Source organism: Euleptes europaea, chromosome 4, assembly GCF_029931775.1.
Source record: "Euleptes europaea isolate rEulEur1 chromosome 4, rEulEur1.hap1, whole genome shotgun sequence".
In the NCBI taxonomy this organism is placed as follows: domain Eukaryota; kingdom Metazoa; phylum Chordata; class Lepidosauria; order Squamata; family Sphaerodactylidae; genus Euleptes; species Euleptes europaea.
The window spans coordinates 33,063,761-33,082,752 of NC_079315.1; the positions used below are offsets into that span (position 1 = coordinate 33,063,761).

The 18,992-nt window shown below is 41.6% G+C and overlaps 1 protein-coding gene across 2 annotated transcripts in view; it reads left to right on the plus strand.

The window, feature by feature from the left end:
• The window catches only part of MOB3B (MOB kinase activator 3B), a 122,192-nt gene extending 105,864 nt beyond the window's left edge, over positions 1 to 16,328 (plus strand). For both annotated transcript variants that reach the window (XM_056848519.1, XM_056848520.1), the window contains exons 3-4: positions 2,798 to 3,000; positions 16,238 to 16,328. In XM_056848519.1, the coding sequence (XP_056704497.1) occupies positions 2,798 to 3,000; positions 16,238 to 16,267 (233 nt within the window). In that variant the 3' untranslated portion in view covers positions 16,268 to 16,328. The remainder of the gene's footprint in view (positions 1 to 2,797; positions 3,001 to 16,237) is intronic.
• The last annotated feature ends 2,664 nt before the right edge of the window (positions 16,329 to 18,992 follow it).

Consider the following 18,992-nt stretch of genomic DNA (forward strand, 5'->3'; position numbering starts at 1 on the left):
CTTCACTGCAGTGGCGGCTTTTAACCCCTCATAGGTGCAAATAGCCAGCAGGCTGAAAAGGAGGCACTCTCTTTCTTTGCTGGTTTATTACTTTTGCAACAGCTAATTAATAATGGACAATGAGGTTCTTGCATTACTCCAGGCAAGGCAAAACAATCGCATGTTACTCAGGCCCAGGAGGAGAGGAATTAATATTCCCTAATATTCCCTAGTCTGACTCCAAGCCTCAGAAGAGGAAGTTTGGGGGGGGGGGGATGATTGCTCTGTATCTGCAAGCATAACCTTTGGTTTCCATAAGAACCAATTTAAGTCATTACCTTTTCATGCAACATCTCATGATTATATTTTAGTGCACTTTCACTCTCCCATGATCATTTTTATGCTCCCAACTGGCATAATCATTATTGCAATCAAGCAACACTCCAGAGCCTGACATTTAATCCACTTTGCCAAGGACGGTCTAATTGATGTTCCCCCGATATGTTCTGTTATCTTTGCTTTGCTTCAAAAAGCAACTAAGGCTGGTCATTTGAATTAATCACACAGGCTATCATTGGCTTTCTGGATCCATTTAGAGTTGAGTGTTCCCATGGTTATAGTATATGGTACCAATTTGTCAAGATAAGTCTAAAATTTGAAGCTGCATACTCTATAAGTAAAGGTTTTTACAATTACTTTATTCTTCCATATAAGCTGCTTTTCAGCATTGCAGTTCCCAAAATAACAAAGAAAGGGAAAATAGAGGGGGTGGGATTTCTGAATCTCCTTTTTCCAGAGATCCTTTTCATTAACAGTCACCAACTGGATACCACACAGTGACATTTGTGCAAATCGTTTACATGTAAAGTGCTATCTTTTATATAGATATAGAAATACATATATAGCCTTCATGGTAACTCTGTGTAGTTGACATAACATACAGAGGAACAATCTGGGAATCTGGCTCCAGATGGCAAAGTAGAACTGGGTAATGATATATTTTTGCATATCGTGGCTGCTACCTACTGCAGGAGCAATTTCTGTTTTATTGCTTTTATAGATGTGTGCATTCATCTATCCTTGAATTCTAATTTATCTGGCATGCGGAAAAGCTTTATGGCCACACAAGTGAGGGTTTTTTTTGAGGGGGTAATATCATATGATGGCAATTATGTGCAATGGTAATTTGGTAGGGGTAGGTGCCATCAGCTTGCCATGTGTGTGTGTGGAGAGAGAGAGAGAGAGCTCACACACAAACACACATTTTCATTTGCAACATCTATTGCATATTGTTAACAATCCTTGAGATGGCCTTTACATGCAAACTGGCAGAAACTATAAATATAAGCAGAGGCTGGCTATCAGACATGCCAAGTTTATGTATTTATTCTATTTAGACCATCTGCAGCTCACATTTTCCTTAAAAGTGCTTTAGGCAGCTTATCACATGTGTATGACTTCAAAAAGGCTAAAACTCAGAAGCAGAACACATGGTCCCTTGTTCAATTCCGGACACCTCTGGTTAGAAAGAATGATCAGTTTCTTTTAGGGATGTTCAAATCCTTCAGTTCAGCTAACATCCTGTATGCCAGTGACAAACAGGAAGTGGATTTTTTTTTTTGACAGACTGTTCATCAGACCATTTGTAGGTGTTCAATAAGTTGCTTCACTGTATTATATATTCTAAGAGTCAAGCGTTACCTAATCTGCAGATACTTAAATCCACAAATCGAGGCCACACTGACAAACCAGATAGTTCTGCAAATTCGGAGGACGCCCCAGAAAAATCTGGAAACCCTAAAAATATTACATTGGGGGGTTTAAATCCCCCCCAAAATAAACAGTGTTGCCTGTGCATGTGCAGACAACAGACTTGCCTTTGTTCTGGAGAGGTGGTGGTAGAGTCTGGGTGAGAGCTGTTGCAGGTGCAGCAGTAGCAGAGAGCCACTCTGGGCCCCACTGCGGGTGTTGGTATTGGAGAGCTACTCCCAGCCATGGCAGTGTCCGAGGGCCCCTCTGGGCCTGGCTGCAGCTGCTCCTAGACACCACTGCAGCTGAGCCCTGAGGCAGCTGCAGAGGCCTGGAATCGCTCTAGGCTTGGTGACTGGGGGGTGGCGGGTGGGGGCAGGTTGGAAGGGAGCCATACCGGGGCTCAGCAGGCAAGGGGAGGAGGATAAGATTCTTCCCCTGCAAGTCTTGCGGGGCCCCACTTTTTTCTTCCTAATAGCGCAGAGCAGCACAATTTGCTTTTGGTGTGCGCAAGTTCTCACATAGCCCAATTGAGTTCTACTCTCCCCAACTTTGCTGTGCTGCTTTGCTCAGCAGGCAATTGTTTAAAGTTGAATGCATCATGAATCTCATAAATCAGTCTTCAATTTATGCTTTTTTTTTAAAAAAAAACCTACCATTCAGAGAAACAGTAACCAGGGGAAGAATGGTTTTCTTCACCCCATGTATATACTAAACAGCAAACATTGAAAATATGGACATGCATCTTTGCAACTAATGTAGCACATTTTTTGTTGCCAAGTATTGCATAAACAAATGACAAAGCCACTTAGGAACAAGAAAATATTTATAGAACACTACCCAAGCTTGAAAAAGCCCAGGGCACGGCCCTATGTTGGGCGATTGTAACAAGAGAAAGTTCTCCATTTCAATCAGTGTGCGGGCTTTCTGTGTTGATGTCAGTGTGAGAGTAAATAAAGAGGAACCATTGTGTGGATGGGGCACTCCTGGGGGTTTTGTTTCCTGGAAGTGCTGTAACAGTTGTGGCAGTAGGGAAGAAATTTTCAAACCATTCTTTCTCTATTCATAGGAGTACCGTTCCCCAAGAACTTCCTCCAAATCTGCAAGAAGATTCTGTGCAGGCTCTTCAGAGTGTTCGTTCACGTCTACATTCATCATTTTGACCGCATCATCATTATGGGGGCTGAGGCTCACGTCAACACCTGTTACAAGCACTTTTATTATTTTGTGACTGAGCTCAATCTCATAGACCGGAAGGAACTAGAGCCTTTGGTGAGTGTTAATACCCATCTGGGCAGAAAGGACCAGATGGCTTGCTTCTCTGCCTTGATTTTAACGTATTTTCTCCCAAAGTGTGTCATATAAGCAAAACAAATGCGGGGACAGAAGACTTAAAGAAATGTATTCTTCCTTTGGGGTGCTTTTCCGTCAATGGCAGTGGCAACCTTTGCTGGAAGCTAAACCTTTGCTGACAGCTTGGGATTTTGAGGTAATAGTGGATAGCTAGATGAAGGTGTAAACCCAGTGTACAGCTGCTGTAAAAAAGACATTCTGTGCTGGCCATTATTAGACAAGGAATAGAGAATAAAAGTGCTGCTGTCATAGTGCCCTTGTACAAATCTATAGTGAGACCACACTTGGAATACTGTGTACTGTTCTGGTCACCACACCTAAAAATGGAGCTTGAGAAGGTGCAGAAAAGAGCAAGCAAAATGATCAGGGGACTAGAGCAACTGCCCTATGAGAAGCAGTTTCAAATTCTTGGGGTTATTTAGCTTGGAAAGAAGGCGGTTAAGGGGAGATATGATAGAGGTCTAAAAAATTGGAGAGAGTGGACAGGGAGAAGCTTTTCTCTCCCTCTCATAGTACTAGAACACGGGGTAATCTGCTGAAGCTGGAGTGTGAGAGTGTCAAAACAGATAAAAGGAAGTATTTCTTCACACAGCGCATAGTTAAATTGTTGAACCCCCTGCCCCAGGATGTGGTGATGGCTGCCAACTTGAACAGCTTTAAGAAGGGAGTGGACATGTTCATGGAGGATAGGTCTATCCATGGCTACTAGTCAAAATGAATACACTAGTCATGATGCATACCTATTTTCTGTAGTAGCAGAGGTGCATGCCTATTATATTAGGTGCTGTGGAACACAAACAGGATGCTGCTGCAGTCGTCTTGTTTGTAGGCTTCCCAGAGGTACCTGGTTCATAGAATCATAGAATTGGAAAGGACCACCAGGGTCATCTAGTCCACCCCCTGCACAATGCAGGAAATTCACTGCTACTTCACCCCACACACCCCCAGTGATCCCTACTCCATGCCCAGAAGATGGCCAAGATGCCGTCCCTTTCATGTTCTGCCTAAGGACATAGATCAGCATTGCTGACAGATGGCTATCTAGCCTCTGCTTAAAAACCTCCAGGGAAGGAGAGCTCACCACCTCCCGAGGAAGCCTGTTCCACTGAGGAACTGCTCTGTTAGTAAGTTCTTCCTAATGTTTAGATGGAAACTTTTAATTTAATTTCAACCCGTTGGTTCTGGTCCGACCTTCTGGGGCAACAGAAAACAACTTGGCACCATCCTCTATATGACAGCCCTTCAGGTACTTGAAGAAGGTTATCATATCATTGGCCATTGTATGAACAGACTGCTGGAGTTGATGGGCCTTGGTCTGATCCAGCATGGTTTTTCTTATGTTCTAATGTTCTTCTCTGCCTAAGCATATTTTGTTTGGTACAACAAAATGACTTTCTTCTGGGCCAGTTCTGTGCCAACAGTTTCTAGAAAGTGTTATCGTGAGTGTGATATTGCCATTTTCCATAAGCATACTTGGATGTATTTTGTTGAACTTTCTGATGATCAAGTGCCTGCACTAATCCCTCTAACATGTATGCCTGATGCCCACTTTGAATTGGCCAGGTAGACATTGTATACAGGGAATCATTCCAGTGCTACTCCAATCATAGGATCGTACATTAAATTGGAAATGACAGTGTCTGTCTTTTCAAATTTCAAAACCTTTATTGGCATACCATCAAGCAGTCGATGTCTGTCTTTTTCCCCCTGTGCCTGTGTAGGAAGCATCCTCCAATGATATTGTTTGAAGTATAGCATCGGTGATCTTCTTCCTTGAAGTATACTCTACCATTGGAAGGATCTAACCAACTCCAGCTACAATTGCAGGGTCTTTAGGTTATATTACATCATGCCTTGACAAAGCCAGGGTGCCATGGCATCTTGATAATTCTGTACTGTGTCTGCTGGTCCCAATATGCAAGCCAAGCCCAAAGAATTAGTCGGTTCCTGCATTCTAAAAGCCCAGAAACTGTGTTGGAGTTGCCTGCTCCGCCTCCTACTCAGAGCTTCTGGGGTGGATGGGAAAGAAGACTAGAGATAGTAGTAGAGATAGACACCACAGCTCTGGATCTCGCCTTTTACTCCTCCCAACCTTTTACTCCTCCCAACCTTTTACTCCTCCCAACCAAAGCTATGCTTTCTATTTCCTCTCCACTCCAGTCTTTCTTTACCAGTCCTCCTATTATTCTCTTATGTGAGCACTCTTGGAGTTCAATTCATCTCCTGCTCCAGCGAACCACCACCACCCCTCCATCTTTGGGAGAGGCTTAACCTCTGAAGGGCCCACTATCTGCATTCTAGCCACATGCAGCAGGCCCTTCCCAGCCCAGAAAGCAGGAGCCAAGTCAAGTCAAGGCTCCATGCTCTGCTGCCTTAGAAATGCCTCCTACCTCCTTGTTTACTTTTAACCTGTTTTGCAATTAATGTGAGCGGTCCTGTTTTAAATAAGCTGCTTCTGCTTCAGTTAAATGGAAAGTGTGTGTGATAAAACAAGTGTAGGTTATTAGATTAATTAAAATAATTTGAATTTTACTTTTTATGGTTTCTAACCTGCAGGTAGTGTAAGATTTTTTGTAAGTAAATAATGAGGCAGATTCACTGTGCAGTTTTCTACCTTTTGGGTCTTCCCTGGCTCTGCTGCAAGGTTTCGCAAACCTGCTAGATGTTTGCGGGAAGATCATACCCAAAGAGGATTTGGGTTCTGTGTTCCCCACCCACATCAGTTCCTCATTTCCCCTTATGCCTGCCAGTGCACATACACCGCCAATACTGCTACTGGTGGGCTTTTTGCTGTTTTGTATACCTATTGTGGTGGAAAGTGCTGTGAAGTCATAGTTGACTTATGGTGACCCCGTACGGTTTTTCAAGGCAAGAGACGTTTTGAGGTGGTTTGCCATTGCCTGCCTCCTCGTGGGCTAAGAGAGTTCTAAAAGAACCGTGGCCCAGGGTCACCCAGCAGGCTTCATGTGGAAGAGTAGAGAATTTAACCTGGTTCTCCAGATTAGAGTCTGCCGGTCTTAAACACTACTCCATGCTGGCTCTCGTATACCTACTACCAAGTCTTTTAAAAGTAGCAAAACACCCCATAGTGGTAAAAGGAGGGATGGCAGGCATGAAGAACAAGCACTGCCACTGCAAATGCTTTTTCATGGGCAGCAGCAATGAGAGCAAAACAGAATTGCCCCCATGTGGAAGCAACCCCTAAAAATAGACCACAGGTGATGAAATCAGCACTGGTCAAGGCAAACAAAGATCTGAGTGATCCCATGCAAACAAAGTGATTTCAGTTAAAGTAAACCATGGTTTCGTGGTGTGCCTAGATTGAGCCACTGGGTTTAAGCAGTGCTATCCAGCTCTGCAAAAATAATAGTATGCAGCATGACTCACGCTTTTGAAAGCTGTACAGTTTGGGGTTTTCCCTACATACCTATGCAGTGACCAGTCTTGTCTTTCTAACGATTAACTCTGTTGCATTAAATCTTGCTTACTGAATAACTCTGCACCCGTATCTAATTATTCTTGGAGTTTCCCTTTTATTCTAAATGCCAGTGAATTCCAGGAAGTCTTCCCATTCTCTTCAAGAAAAAGGATTTCAAAGAAAAGGAGAATTGATTTCCTGATAACCAGCAGAAGCAACTGTAACCCTGGTGCCAAAGTCTGTGTGTCTTTACATATCTTTGAATAGTTAGCATTAGAAATATGTAAGATGAATAAGGATCATTTTAAACACAGAAGCTAGTTACAATGAATACTTCCCTCAAATAAATAATTTCCTTATCTTATCTCTTATGCCATTTGAGCACCTTGCCATGTTCATAGTCACAGTAGTTAAAGAGGTCCTCCTTCCAAATCACTTTAGCATGATACAAGTGACAGTGCCCCTGAAAAATCAACCCTGGGCTTGGAGAGAATCTTGGGATGGCAGAGATAGGTGGGTTATTGGGTAAAGTTGAAACACTACCAGCCCATTCCTGGGGGGAGGGGGTGCACAATGGCTGGGAGTGGCAGCGCCTCGCCACTGCCAAAGATGATTCACAGCCACTGCAGAGAAGAAAAACCCATTTTGAAAATACAAAAAAAGAAAGAAGAAAAGAAAAAGGGCAAAAAAGTTCCGTAGCCTTTAGCAAGGCTACACCACCAAAAAAGGTAGCATAGCCACGGTGCCATGGGAGGGGGCATTTCTGGGATGAAAGGGGCTCCGCCCTGGGAACGCCTCCCGGGACGCTGGCATGGGGACTTGCGCTGGATGGACACTGGCGGGAGGCTGGGCAGGTGTAAGGATCATTTTAAACACAGAAGCTAGTTACAATGAATATCAATAAATAGTTTGACGAGGCAGATATGAAACGGTGTGGGGGGGGAGTGATGGTGGCGGCCGGAGGGCCAAGGTTCCACGTCCCAGGAATGCGTGGAAGGGCTTGTCTGGAAAAGAGGGGGCCCAAACCCACATGCACGTCTCTGTCTCTCCCAGCCAGCCCCCCGCCCAGGGTGTTTCTTTCCAGGGCGGCATTAACAGACTCTCCCAGTCCTGCCAAGCGCGCAGCCACCCGGGCGGGGACAGGATACCTCTGGCCGCGATCCGGTGTGGGGGAAGGACAGGGGGTCGCTGCAGGCGGATCAGCTTGAAGGGGCGTGCGAACCCGAGGGCCATTTCCAGGTGGGCGGGAGGCGAGGCGAGTCGGGCGGAGGCGGCTTCCCTTGGGGGTCACGACCCACAGCTGGGAACCACTGGCATAGGGGAATACTAACATTGACCAACCTTAATTGATATGTAATGTATGCAAAGCACTTGGAGCAGTCAGGGACACTCAATGGCAGGCAGCCACCCAAACTGGTGGTAGCACACTCCACTCGTGAGGCCACTTTCTCAACAGAATGAAATTGCTCTGTAGGAGCTGGTCCTTTTTCACATCCCCTCCAGTCAGTGGGCAGACTTGGGTGGGTTTGATACTATGCAGATCTTTTCTGTGTTGAGCTTTAGTTGCAGTGTTGATCGATCGGATGAGAACTGCCAATTCAGATTTGCAACAAATGAGTAGTTGAAAGCAGAGCGTTTAGCATTTTTATATAGCTGTTTGCCCAAGGCAGCTGCTTATTCCTCCGCACCACTGATAAAACAACAAGTTTTATTCTAAACAGTAAGTTGCTACTCTAAAATTTGCCTTGTCTATATTGCCTGCATTGTTAATTAGCTGTCTAAGTATAGGAATGTAGTTCTGCAGTGCCGGGATCTGGAACTCTGGCTATGGGTTTACTTCCCTCCCCCCTCTCCCTTCACTTAGCAGACAGCTTAGTGTTTGTGGTCAAGACACTAATGCCTTTGTTGTTTGGCCTTTTTGGGCACTGACTGATGCTAAAAAGAAGGAGGAATAAAATCCGTGGAACGTCTTGTTTGGAAATTGCAAACATCCTCATCTTCTTCTTTTTTTAATATATATTTTTATTGTTTTTCCTAAAATTTCTATACATCTCATTTGACAATACATCCTATATAGCAATCTTTGAATCAATTAAAAATTAAAAAATTATTAGATGTATGTCTTCAATATAAATATAGTTAATTATAATTGACTTCCCCACCGACTTCCTCCCTCCCTACATAAATCTAGTATCTCCTTTGTATTAGTATTTTCTAATCCTAATAGGTTATTATTTTAATGTTATATTTTCCCCTTATTTAATACATTTCGATAAATAATATTAATGTAATATTAATAATGAAAAGAGAAAAAAAAGAAAACCATTTAAAAAAAAGAAAAAACAGAGACAAAACAAAACACATTGACATAATTTTCTCCAGTCAGTCATCTCTGTCATGTTATAATGGATTAGATCTTAATAAGCTTTATATACCCCTAGTAAAAAATTAATTTAATATTATTTATTCCTCTACTCCCCCCATTTCCCATATTAAGAGTCAAATTGGTATTCTTCCGGCTTTCTTATCCCTTCTTTTTAAACTTCTTCTTCTGTCTGGAGTTTCTGTTGTCATCTGTATAGTTTCTTGAGGTGGTCTCTTGTCTGTGACAATCTTCACCCATTGCTCCTTGGGCTGTTGATTTTTCTTTTTGTATTCCAATGATAGGACCTGTCAGCTCTTTATTTCTTGTCAGAAAATTTTTAATATTTCCCAATGAATTGACATCATGTTTAACCTGTTTGTAGGTGAAGGTAAGTCCTTGTGGTAACAGCCAGCTATATTTTATTCCCTTGTTTCTCAGTATCTCAGTAAAATCTTTATACATGTTTCTTTTTGCAATCAGGTGACGAGGAATATCTTTGAGAATTATTAAGGGTGTATCATCTACACTTAGATGATTCTCCATATGAAGTTTCATTATGATGTTTTTCATCCTGATGTCAAAGAAGGAGATCAAGATCTCTCTAGCTTTTGTTTTCTGTACTCTGATTGACAAGGGGATTCTTTATATCTTGTTTATTGCGTGGTTTAATTCTTGTTCATTTAATTGAAATATATCGGCAAGTGATTTTATGATAGTCTCTCTGGTGTCCCCTAGTCTTTCAGGCAGATTGCGTATTCACAGGTTGGATACTCTCAGTTGCAGGTCCAAAACAGCTAGTTGGTCCTTCACTCGCTCTTCCTGAAATCGTATTGTTTCAATTTGTTGTGCTTGAGATTTCATGTCCATTTTAACTTCTTTCAATTCTCCAGTAATGTTTTTAACTGTGAGTTCCATCTTGTTCATGCAGTTTTTCATTACTGTAATTTGATCTTTTATTTCCTTGATCTCATTTATTATACCATCAATTTTTTGAGTAATAATTAAAGTCATTTGTGTAGCTGACTGTTCAAGCTTCTTCTTTAATAATTCAGTTTGCGTGGCCAACATTTCTTGTATTTTTTGATAGTTACTTTCCATGATTGTATGTGGCAAACATCTTTTTCTGTGTAGGCTACCGCACTGCCCAGAATGGTGGGTCATATTGTGTCACTCTCCCTTTAGCAAGCCCTGCTGCCTGTGCAGATTGTCTTCCCGTCAGGCTTCTTGTTTGATGGAAGCCTACAGTGGAGGAACAGACTCAGGAGATGAGCTCTAGGGTGAGTTGGGAAGATCTTGGGAAGCAGATGACAGCAAGGAAAAAGAGGGAGAGACCATTAGCTTTGTGGTCAGTAATCAAGCACTCAGGGAACAAATGGTGAAACTCCCTATTCAGCAACAGACATGGGGATTTCCAGTGTGTTTGCCTGTCAGTGTACAAAGCTGGAGGAGAGGAGCATTTCTCAGAAGAACTCCCTTCTCAGGGGAAAGCAAGCAGAAGAAGCATTCACCTAGGAAAAGAAGCAGATGGAGGTGTTAAGTTGCTTGGCACCCACCCTAAAGCAGCCAAGGTTCAGGCTGGGATCCCAAGAGCTTCTTTAGGGCAAGCCCAAGGGCTTCCACACGGGCAGTGAGATTTTTGGACTTTTTGTTCTCCTTTGATAGCAAATGCCACAAACCCCTCACCATGGCACTAAACTGCTCTTGGAACCAAATGTCAAAAATGCTTTCCTTTGTGGCCTGGAGAGACTGTTTGGCGAACAAAAGCCCTAAGCATCCCTTAGTACACAGAACTATTTCACGGCAATCCTGGCCAGCGTCCATTAAATGAATCAATTAAAGTTTTATACATTTCATCCAGGGACGACTCGGCAGCAGATCTTTTCATGGGGAGGGGGATCAGGTTTGTTTACTATATCATGTTATTCCTGTTTATATTCTTTGTTAAATGTTTTAAAAGGGAAACAGATCGCTCATTGCTGCCTTACTGAAGGAAATAAAGCATTTTGTGGAATTGAGATAAATTTGACAGGGCACAGATCTCCCCTGGCAGAACATTCCACCAGCAAGGAGCTGTCACCAAAAATGCTCTAAACCTGGTGGAAGACAGACAGACTTCACAGGGTCCCTGCAGGTTCACAGAGATTCATCAGTAGCTGTTAACTATGACAGTTAAATAGAATCTCCCCACGTATGATAATGGTATACCTCTGAAGACCAGATTCTGGAGACATAAAATGGGAGAAGACCTTCCAGTCCTGTTTGTAAGAATTTCAAAGTACCTGGTCTCTGTTGGAAATGGAAATCTGGGTTAGGTGGACTTTATTCTGATTCACTATGGTGGCTCTTACTCTTGAAAGTGTGTGTTTGTCAATCCAGACCTGACAACCTTTTTCCTTTCACCAACCTATTTAAAGGTGTAAGAGTTACTGCCTGTTTAGGCTTGCGGCCCAAATAAAGACAAAGGCTATGATAATGTGACAATAAAATGCCAACAAACGAAAAGAATTAGATTAAATAAAATCCACATTCCGGAATAGGAAGTGAAACATTCCAAAACCTGTCTCCCCATTATCTTCATTTATTGTTTATAAAAGCACCTATAAAATTCTAGGCTCTGTGGAATTACAAAGCTAGGAGGGAAAGAGGGAAATCTTTGCACTCATTGGGTAATGGGGAAAAAACCAAAGTAGGGCCTGTATAATAATTAACACAGATAAGAAAGAAAAAAAAGAAAATGCGGGGGGGGGGGAAATGTGTGCTTAATGATTCGTTAAAATAAAACCAGGAGTTGAATGACAGGGAGGTGAAGACAAAATGATTTGAAAGAGAAAAAACTCAGAGGTGAGAAACAGCACAAGGGAGGGGAGGTTTAGTGAGAAAATCCTGTTTGAGAAATGAAGGAAGAGAGTGAAAGCAACTATACATAACAAGAATTGATACCATAGAGAGACTTTCAGAAGATTAGAAGAAAGGAAGATTAAACTTAATATGAAACAATAAAGGAAGCATGTAGAAACATAAAGCAATGTGACATGTTTAAAGTACAAATAAAATTAACCAAGCAGTACAGCGTAGAGGACAAGGAAGAGGTTTATACTGCCATCGTAAGCAGAGTTACAGAAGCAGTCCATTGACTTTGATGGGTTCAGAAGGGTGTAACTGCTCGGGATGGCACCATGGAGCTCTTGTGATCACTCATAGTCAGTCCTTTTCAAGCTTGACTATGTTGTTGCTCTAGTCTTGCATAAGGTGATCCCACCCATCATATTGTAAACAAATGTAGATAAGGAACTAGGATTTAAATAGGCCTGAGTCCCATCCCCCTCCAAAAAAGTCCCATAACACCTCCAGTACCCACTCACAAAGTTCATTTGAGCAAAACACACTCTTGGGCTCATGAATTACATTGGAAACACTAATTTCAATCAGGAAATTGGACTGAAATAAGAGTCTACTTCCCAGTGTATCTCCCCTCCCCCCCGGGTTGCCAACTGCCAGGTAATAGCAGAAGATCTGCTATTACAACTGATCTCCAGCCGATAGAGATCAGTTCACCTGGAGAAAATGGCCACTTCGGCCATTGAACTCTATGGCATTGAAGTCCCTCCCCTCTCAAACCCCTGCCCTCCTCAGGCTCCTCCCCAAAAATCTCCCGCTGATAGCGAAGAGGGACCTGGCAACCCTACCCCCCCCCAACAGCTCACAGGGCACCATTAATCAGTGCTCAGAACATATGATTTGGAGTGTTTCAAGAATGGCTCTGAGTTATAATGTTGTGCAGATCTCATTTACTTATTTTCATTTGTTTTTCCAGTTTGAGGGATTAGGTATAAGGGCTTGTTGTGCTCAGATGGACCTAGACTCAAGTCCAATTGCTGATGGAAGCTGTCACTTGGTGGCTAGGCCAGAGGTCCAGAGGCAATTTTGGGCTGCAAATTTATTTAGATTCCAAGTCCTTATTTATCACCTTACTGATTTTGTTACTGTCATTGTAAGTCGCTTCAAGAATGTCACATGGAGAAGAGGGGCTAATAAATAACTAAAGATGTTGCCAATATGATGGATGGGGGCATAACTGGGTAGCAGAAGATGGCCAAGTGGATAATCCCCACCAGTTGCAGCTTTTGACAATGAGTCAAACCCACTCTAATATCTTCTCCTAGGAAATGGTTGACGTTGGTTTAGGTAGCAGAATCTAGGAAAGACAAAATCTACACCACCAGAAACTTTAAGAGAAATATGGGAGGAGGGGAGAAGCCTACTTTAAACAGGAGTCCAGTGGCGCTTAATTCTACCATAAACTATTATGAGTCAACGTTTTAATTTTGTTGTCACAAACATCACCACCCCTCTGATGCTGAAGTTCCTAATAACCAGGGGCTTGTAATGCTCATCTTCCATCTCAGACAAGCAGCATGGGGCCAAGATTTCTTCTGACTTGCACATGTAGCCCCAGAATCCCTCCCTGTCCCTTGCTTTCCCCCCATCTTATCTGACTGTAGGTCCAGAAACCAGGTATTTCTATAGAGGCCTCTGAGGCTCTTTCCCTTCCTCCCACTGGCTCCTAAAGTGCTGCAACAGCAATGTCTCAGGTGCAAGGAGAGCTTGGGAAACATAGTTCTGCAGGATGCCTGTGTTTATACAGAATAGACATGAGGAGGATATAGAAACAACATGTGTAGGATTATCTCATGGTGATCAGGAGTTAGTCCAAAGGCTATTGTGTCATGCAAACACTATAAATTCCAAGTTCTCTTTCAGTCTGCATTTGCCACTTTGAAACAGATAAGGTACTGTGAATTGGAAGCCAGCTTCAGCTATGTGGACAAACAAGCAGTAATTTAGTGTAAAACATTGTTTCCTCTCCTCACCTTATAGCAACACCAGTAGGCTTGGCACCACCCAGTGGATATAAGTCAAAATACAAATAGATCATGGCTGAGCCATTTGTCAAAGTATTTCCGAGAAAAGTCAGACTCTGTAAACCTATGAATCCGGTCTCTGTCAGAAACCCCTGTGTATGGGCCAGTTCCCACTGGCGTATTGTTGTAGTTAATGGTTCTTACCAAATCATCCATAGTAATTACAATTTACCAGGCATCTAAGAAAGAAGCCATAAAGTACAGACATTTTATATTAAAATTTGTAACCTTTTTATGGAAAGCAAGTGATAATTTGAATGATTTGGTGTGAAAAACTTAGTTTTCATGCTAATTGAATTAGCTCCTTATAGCCAGAACAAATGGAATGAATTAGGAGACATATGTAAATGATGTTCTCTCACTAAGAACAAGAGTTTTGTGTGCTATTTATTTATTTTATTTTCATATTTATAGCCTGGCCTCATTCCCAGCTAGCTGGACTCAGAGCAGGTCACAACAGTATAATAATAAAACATCCGTTAAAACATACTTTAGAACTACATTAAAACTATATACTCCATACAATACTATAAAGCAAGATGACGTTCATTAATCGTAGATAGTGGCCACTAGAAAAACCTGGCGAGGCAGCAAAACCCCCATAAACAAAGTTGGGGGGATGCCCAAGACATCATAATAGTTCATAAGAATGAGCCTTGTCATCACATCCCTTGTTCCCTCTTCCATAGTCACAATCATTAACTACCAGTTCAGTGTAAACCATACTTTGCCAGTACATCCAGATTGACAAACTATGGTTTGCAGGCCCCTTCAAAGCCAAGACTACATTCACTGTTGTTGTTTTGTTTATAACATAAGCTTTAAATCCTGAGTCTCACATACTCCCTCTGTCTCCTCTGCTTGCACAGAGTTGTGATTGAAAACTTGCTAGTTTATGAAGTCTTCAACATAACCATAGTGTAGTAATATCCACATTTGGCCAAACTGGGTCTTTTTCTTTTCTCAGTAATCAAGATTCTAAAACAGTTTAATCCCAGTTTTAAATCCCAATTATTGGAAAAGAAACTTCCAATCTGTTAGGATAGGTACATCAACAATACGTTGGAGTAGCGAGGAAGACTTCCTAAATGATTATGTCTCAGTTACAGCTCTGCATGAAACAAGAGTGGGGGGAAGAACACACAAAATCAAAGATTCAAAATTCATTAATGTCACAAGCATGAATGAGTTCCTGGTTTCAAACACCACACAAACAGATGTGCAGTTCTAGTGTGCAGGGCAAGTACAATCCATAGCACTTGTTCAGACATAATGGCAAACTATGGTTTGTATTAAATCAGAATACATTGACTTTACGGTAAGGAAGGAGGGAGTTCATAAGCACATGGCTATTCACATAAAACACCAAACTGGTCAGGCATTATGTCTGACCTGCTGGTATAAATGACACCCGCACAACATGACCCATCAAACAATACAGCTCACCAGTCACGTATTGTGGCTCACATATAAATTGAACAGCATTGGTGAGAGAATCACCCCTGTAGATGGACCCCATACCCCAACTGAGTCACCCACAACACTCTGAGTTCAACCACTTTAGCACTGTTCCTTCAAACCAACTCTAGTATCAAGGCATCTTAATATGCTTAATATTAAAATTGTCAGTGTTGATAAAGGACACAATGCTAATTGCCAGTTACATGCATTGTCCTTTAAGGAGGCAGAGTATAGATAACTAGAGAATGTTATACAGAGGTATCAGGCAGACACTCACTGCTGTGAGTCCTAGTGTCAAAGGCAAAACTGTGCTTAGGTTTGTGGCTGTGACGGGCAGCTAACTGGTGATGCCTCATACTAGTCTGAGAAACCTGATTAACAGGGGACTCAAAAAGAATGCTACTGTTGGCAGTTGAGAGTGGCCATTGAGAGTGTAAATTAGAGATTAGCAGCTAGAGTGGAAGAAGAGTAGTGTAGGATCAAGGAGGATACTGAGATAGGGACCTGAAACACATAGTCCTTCCCTGAGCGAAATAGCTACAAGGAAAAAGGTGTGAAATTTTGTGTCAAATAAACTTATGCCTGTTTATCTAAGGAGTGACAGCCGGGTGATTGCTCTCAACAGTTACAAACATCTGTCAGTAGAACAAAACAGCTAAATTCTTGTGACAAAATATCTATTGTATATAGTTATACAAAGTTTCCCTCATTCCTGTTGCCTTTTCACCTGCCAAGTTTAAACCTGAAACATCCCTGACAGTCTGACTTGACCATTTCCCCATAAGAGTAAAATAAAACTGTTTATGTGTTGAGAATTCATATCATCCTCTTGTGTGCCATATTCAGACATACACTAACAAAGGGTTTTTCAATCCCTCAGCTTCCTAAGCTGGGTCAGAATGCATATATATCATATACATGTGGGGGGGGACTATCATAATGGCATATTAAAAAGTAACGTTTGCCTTCTCATTCTTCTTTGTTTCACAGAAAGAGATGACAGCCAGGATGTGTCACTGAAGAGTCACCACAGAATGAAAGATGAAAAAAAAATGCAATTTCCTACTAACTGAAGAACTAGAGGACTCAGCAGCCCTCAGGAGTAAAACTTGCCTGTTAATCCTTAAAAAGCAGGAAAGTCAGGACCAGAAGATGATTTCTTTCACAGAAACTTCCCACCATTATGTATGCTCTTAACCCTAAAAATGCTGCTACGCGCCTCCTTGGAATGAAGTAGATTTCTCAGAAAGAAAAGAAGAAGCAATTCTCTTTCCATATTCCCTGAACAATCAAGGAGGAGCTTGCCAGACTATGGATTGATTTCCATTCACCTTCCTGCCCTAGAAGGCATATTGCAATTTGGATTTCCAGCTGTACTTTTGAAACAGATCTAATTTTTAAAAGGAAAAGTTGTGAAACTGAATTCTTACATGCATTGTTGTGTAGGTACAGCTGTGTTAAGAGCAAACACGAAATGTCTGATTGCCCTTTCTGTATCTCCAATTTAGATTAGAAAATAAGTCAACCAGGCATTTGCTTAAAAGGAAACCTTAAATGGAAACCTTTGATCAGAAAATGAGATAAATGGTTAGCACCACAATCCTATATTACCACAGATGAGCAGAAAAGAAGCTGGTGGAATGTCCAAGTCCCTTTCTCACTTAGAAGTGGCCTATATGATGAATGTGTTGACTGATTACATTCCAAACTTTCAAAACACCTCTGGAAGGCTGTGTGCTTCTTTCTGCCTGCAGTATGGCTATCTAGGTCGGATTAAGACTTAACTTAAATCTTGGAACTAGTAGCTGAGATCCTGGGACAAAAACCTTTGGACCTTTGTTTATATGTTTCCTTGGCAGCAAGTTCTAACTTGGCTGGCTTATGCAAAGTGATGCAGGGCTGAACCCTTTTTTATAAACACACTTCAGAACAAGGTGATTTTTCATCATTTGTCCCTTGAACACCAGTGAGATTTGCTGCTCAAAAAATACTGTAGAGAATGTCCTGTTGTGTGGGACTGTAGTTTGAATGTTTCAGAACAAGGAAAAAGAGTATACATGTCCAGAGCATAGAACAATGATACCAGACAAAAGTCTGGATAGGGGGCAATTAGTGTTTGGGAGATTGAAAGTGGTTTTTCCCCCGAGGGCAATAGGGAAAAACAGGTATTATGGGACATAGCAAATACACACAGAGCAATCCCAAGCAGAGTCGCAATTTTAACCTTGTGCAACCCTGCATGGAATTGCAACCCAAGGTACATTGGGATGATTGAAATGAGAGCAACATTCAGGGTGTTTCTAGAGGGCTCAGTCATGCACACAGGCAAGCCATTTTAACCGGGGTTAAGCTACAACTACTAAATTCTACATTGAGACACTAGACTCTGTGTTGCAATCACACCTATGCAGATTTCTACATTTTTGGTATACTACTCAAAATTTGCTGAGAAATGCTCCAAAATACCACTGTGCCTCAACTGTTTTTTTTAACTAAAATGTTTGTTTTCTTACTTATTTCATTTACCAGGAAGTTGGTGGCCTAATTGCAATATTCATTATAATGGGGTGCATTTAGAGCTTCTGTTGAGGAAGGTATTAAAAACTAGCAAGGCCTTAAGGCAGCATGAACTGAGAAACAACCAATCCACATACACACACACACACACACACACAGGACTTGTTCATAATCCATGCACTTTGTATGTGCGAGAGATCTGTAGGCGACAGATTGCACGTGTGGATGACTGGAATGTTTTATGTGGCATTTTCATTCAGAATGCTTTCCCTCATTAGTTGCCTCTTCATTGGAAAAAAAAGATATTGTTGAAGATTGCAAGGATAATGATAAACATGAATATCAAAGTAGGACTATGCCATTCTTTGGTTTCCAATAAGTACCATGCCATCTGTAATTGGTAAATAAGAAGAATACATCAGCAAACAGCCAGTGAACATCCATGTTAAGCTTGTTAACCAGCATTTAGTAAGTCAATCTTAAGACACCCTTTAGAAAATAGATTAAAAGGACTACTGTATCATGTTTTGTGTGCCTTTTATCCCAGCTTTTTCCTTATCCAATTAATCACAGTTTTAATTTTTTTTCCCTGATCAAGCATTAATTTGAGCTGCTCCTAGCTCACTTTTCCCCCCTGAGCTCTTCAATGATTGGCATTAGACCACACAGGAAAAACAGTGACCAAAACTATTGTAGATTAAAGGGACAGCATGCATTAATTTTATAGCCTAATATACATTGAAAGATTTTGGAGAAATGGAAGAAGCTGTTTTTGTTGTGTGTACGTTTGTGTTCCTGAATTGCTTTAACTTTTAAAGTTGATATGAATCTCTGGAAGTTTTGAACCAGAATGTCTGTGTAGACGTTTATGTGAAATTGCAGTGTCTAATACACAGCAATTCATTTCTTGAAGAAGTCAGCTATCTTTCACTAAACTAAGACGGTACATTTAGGGTACATGCAGGAATCAGTACATCTTTCCTCCCTTCTTTCTGCTCAAGCGGCATGAATGAATTGACTGCTGTTCTGGAGTCTGGGTTTGCCCTTTTCTCCCTGCTTCAAATGAACCATCCACATTGTTGCTGTTGCTGTTTAAAGTTGTTTTTGTATGTCTCTCTCTTTAAGTGTTCATTTTGCATCTTCAAGAATTAATGATTGTTGAAAAATGAAATACTGCTCCTGGAATGGTTGAGGAAGGTTTAGATAGTTTCCTGATACACAAGTTTAA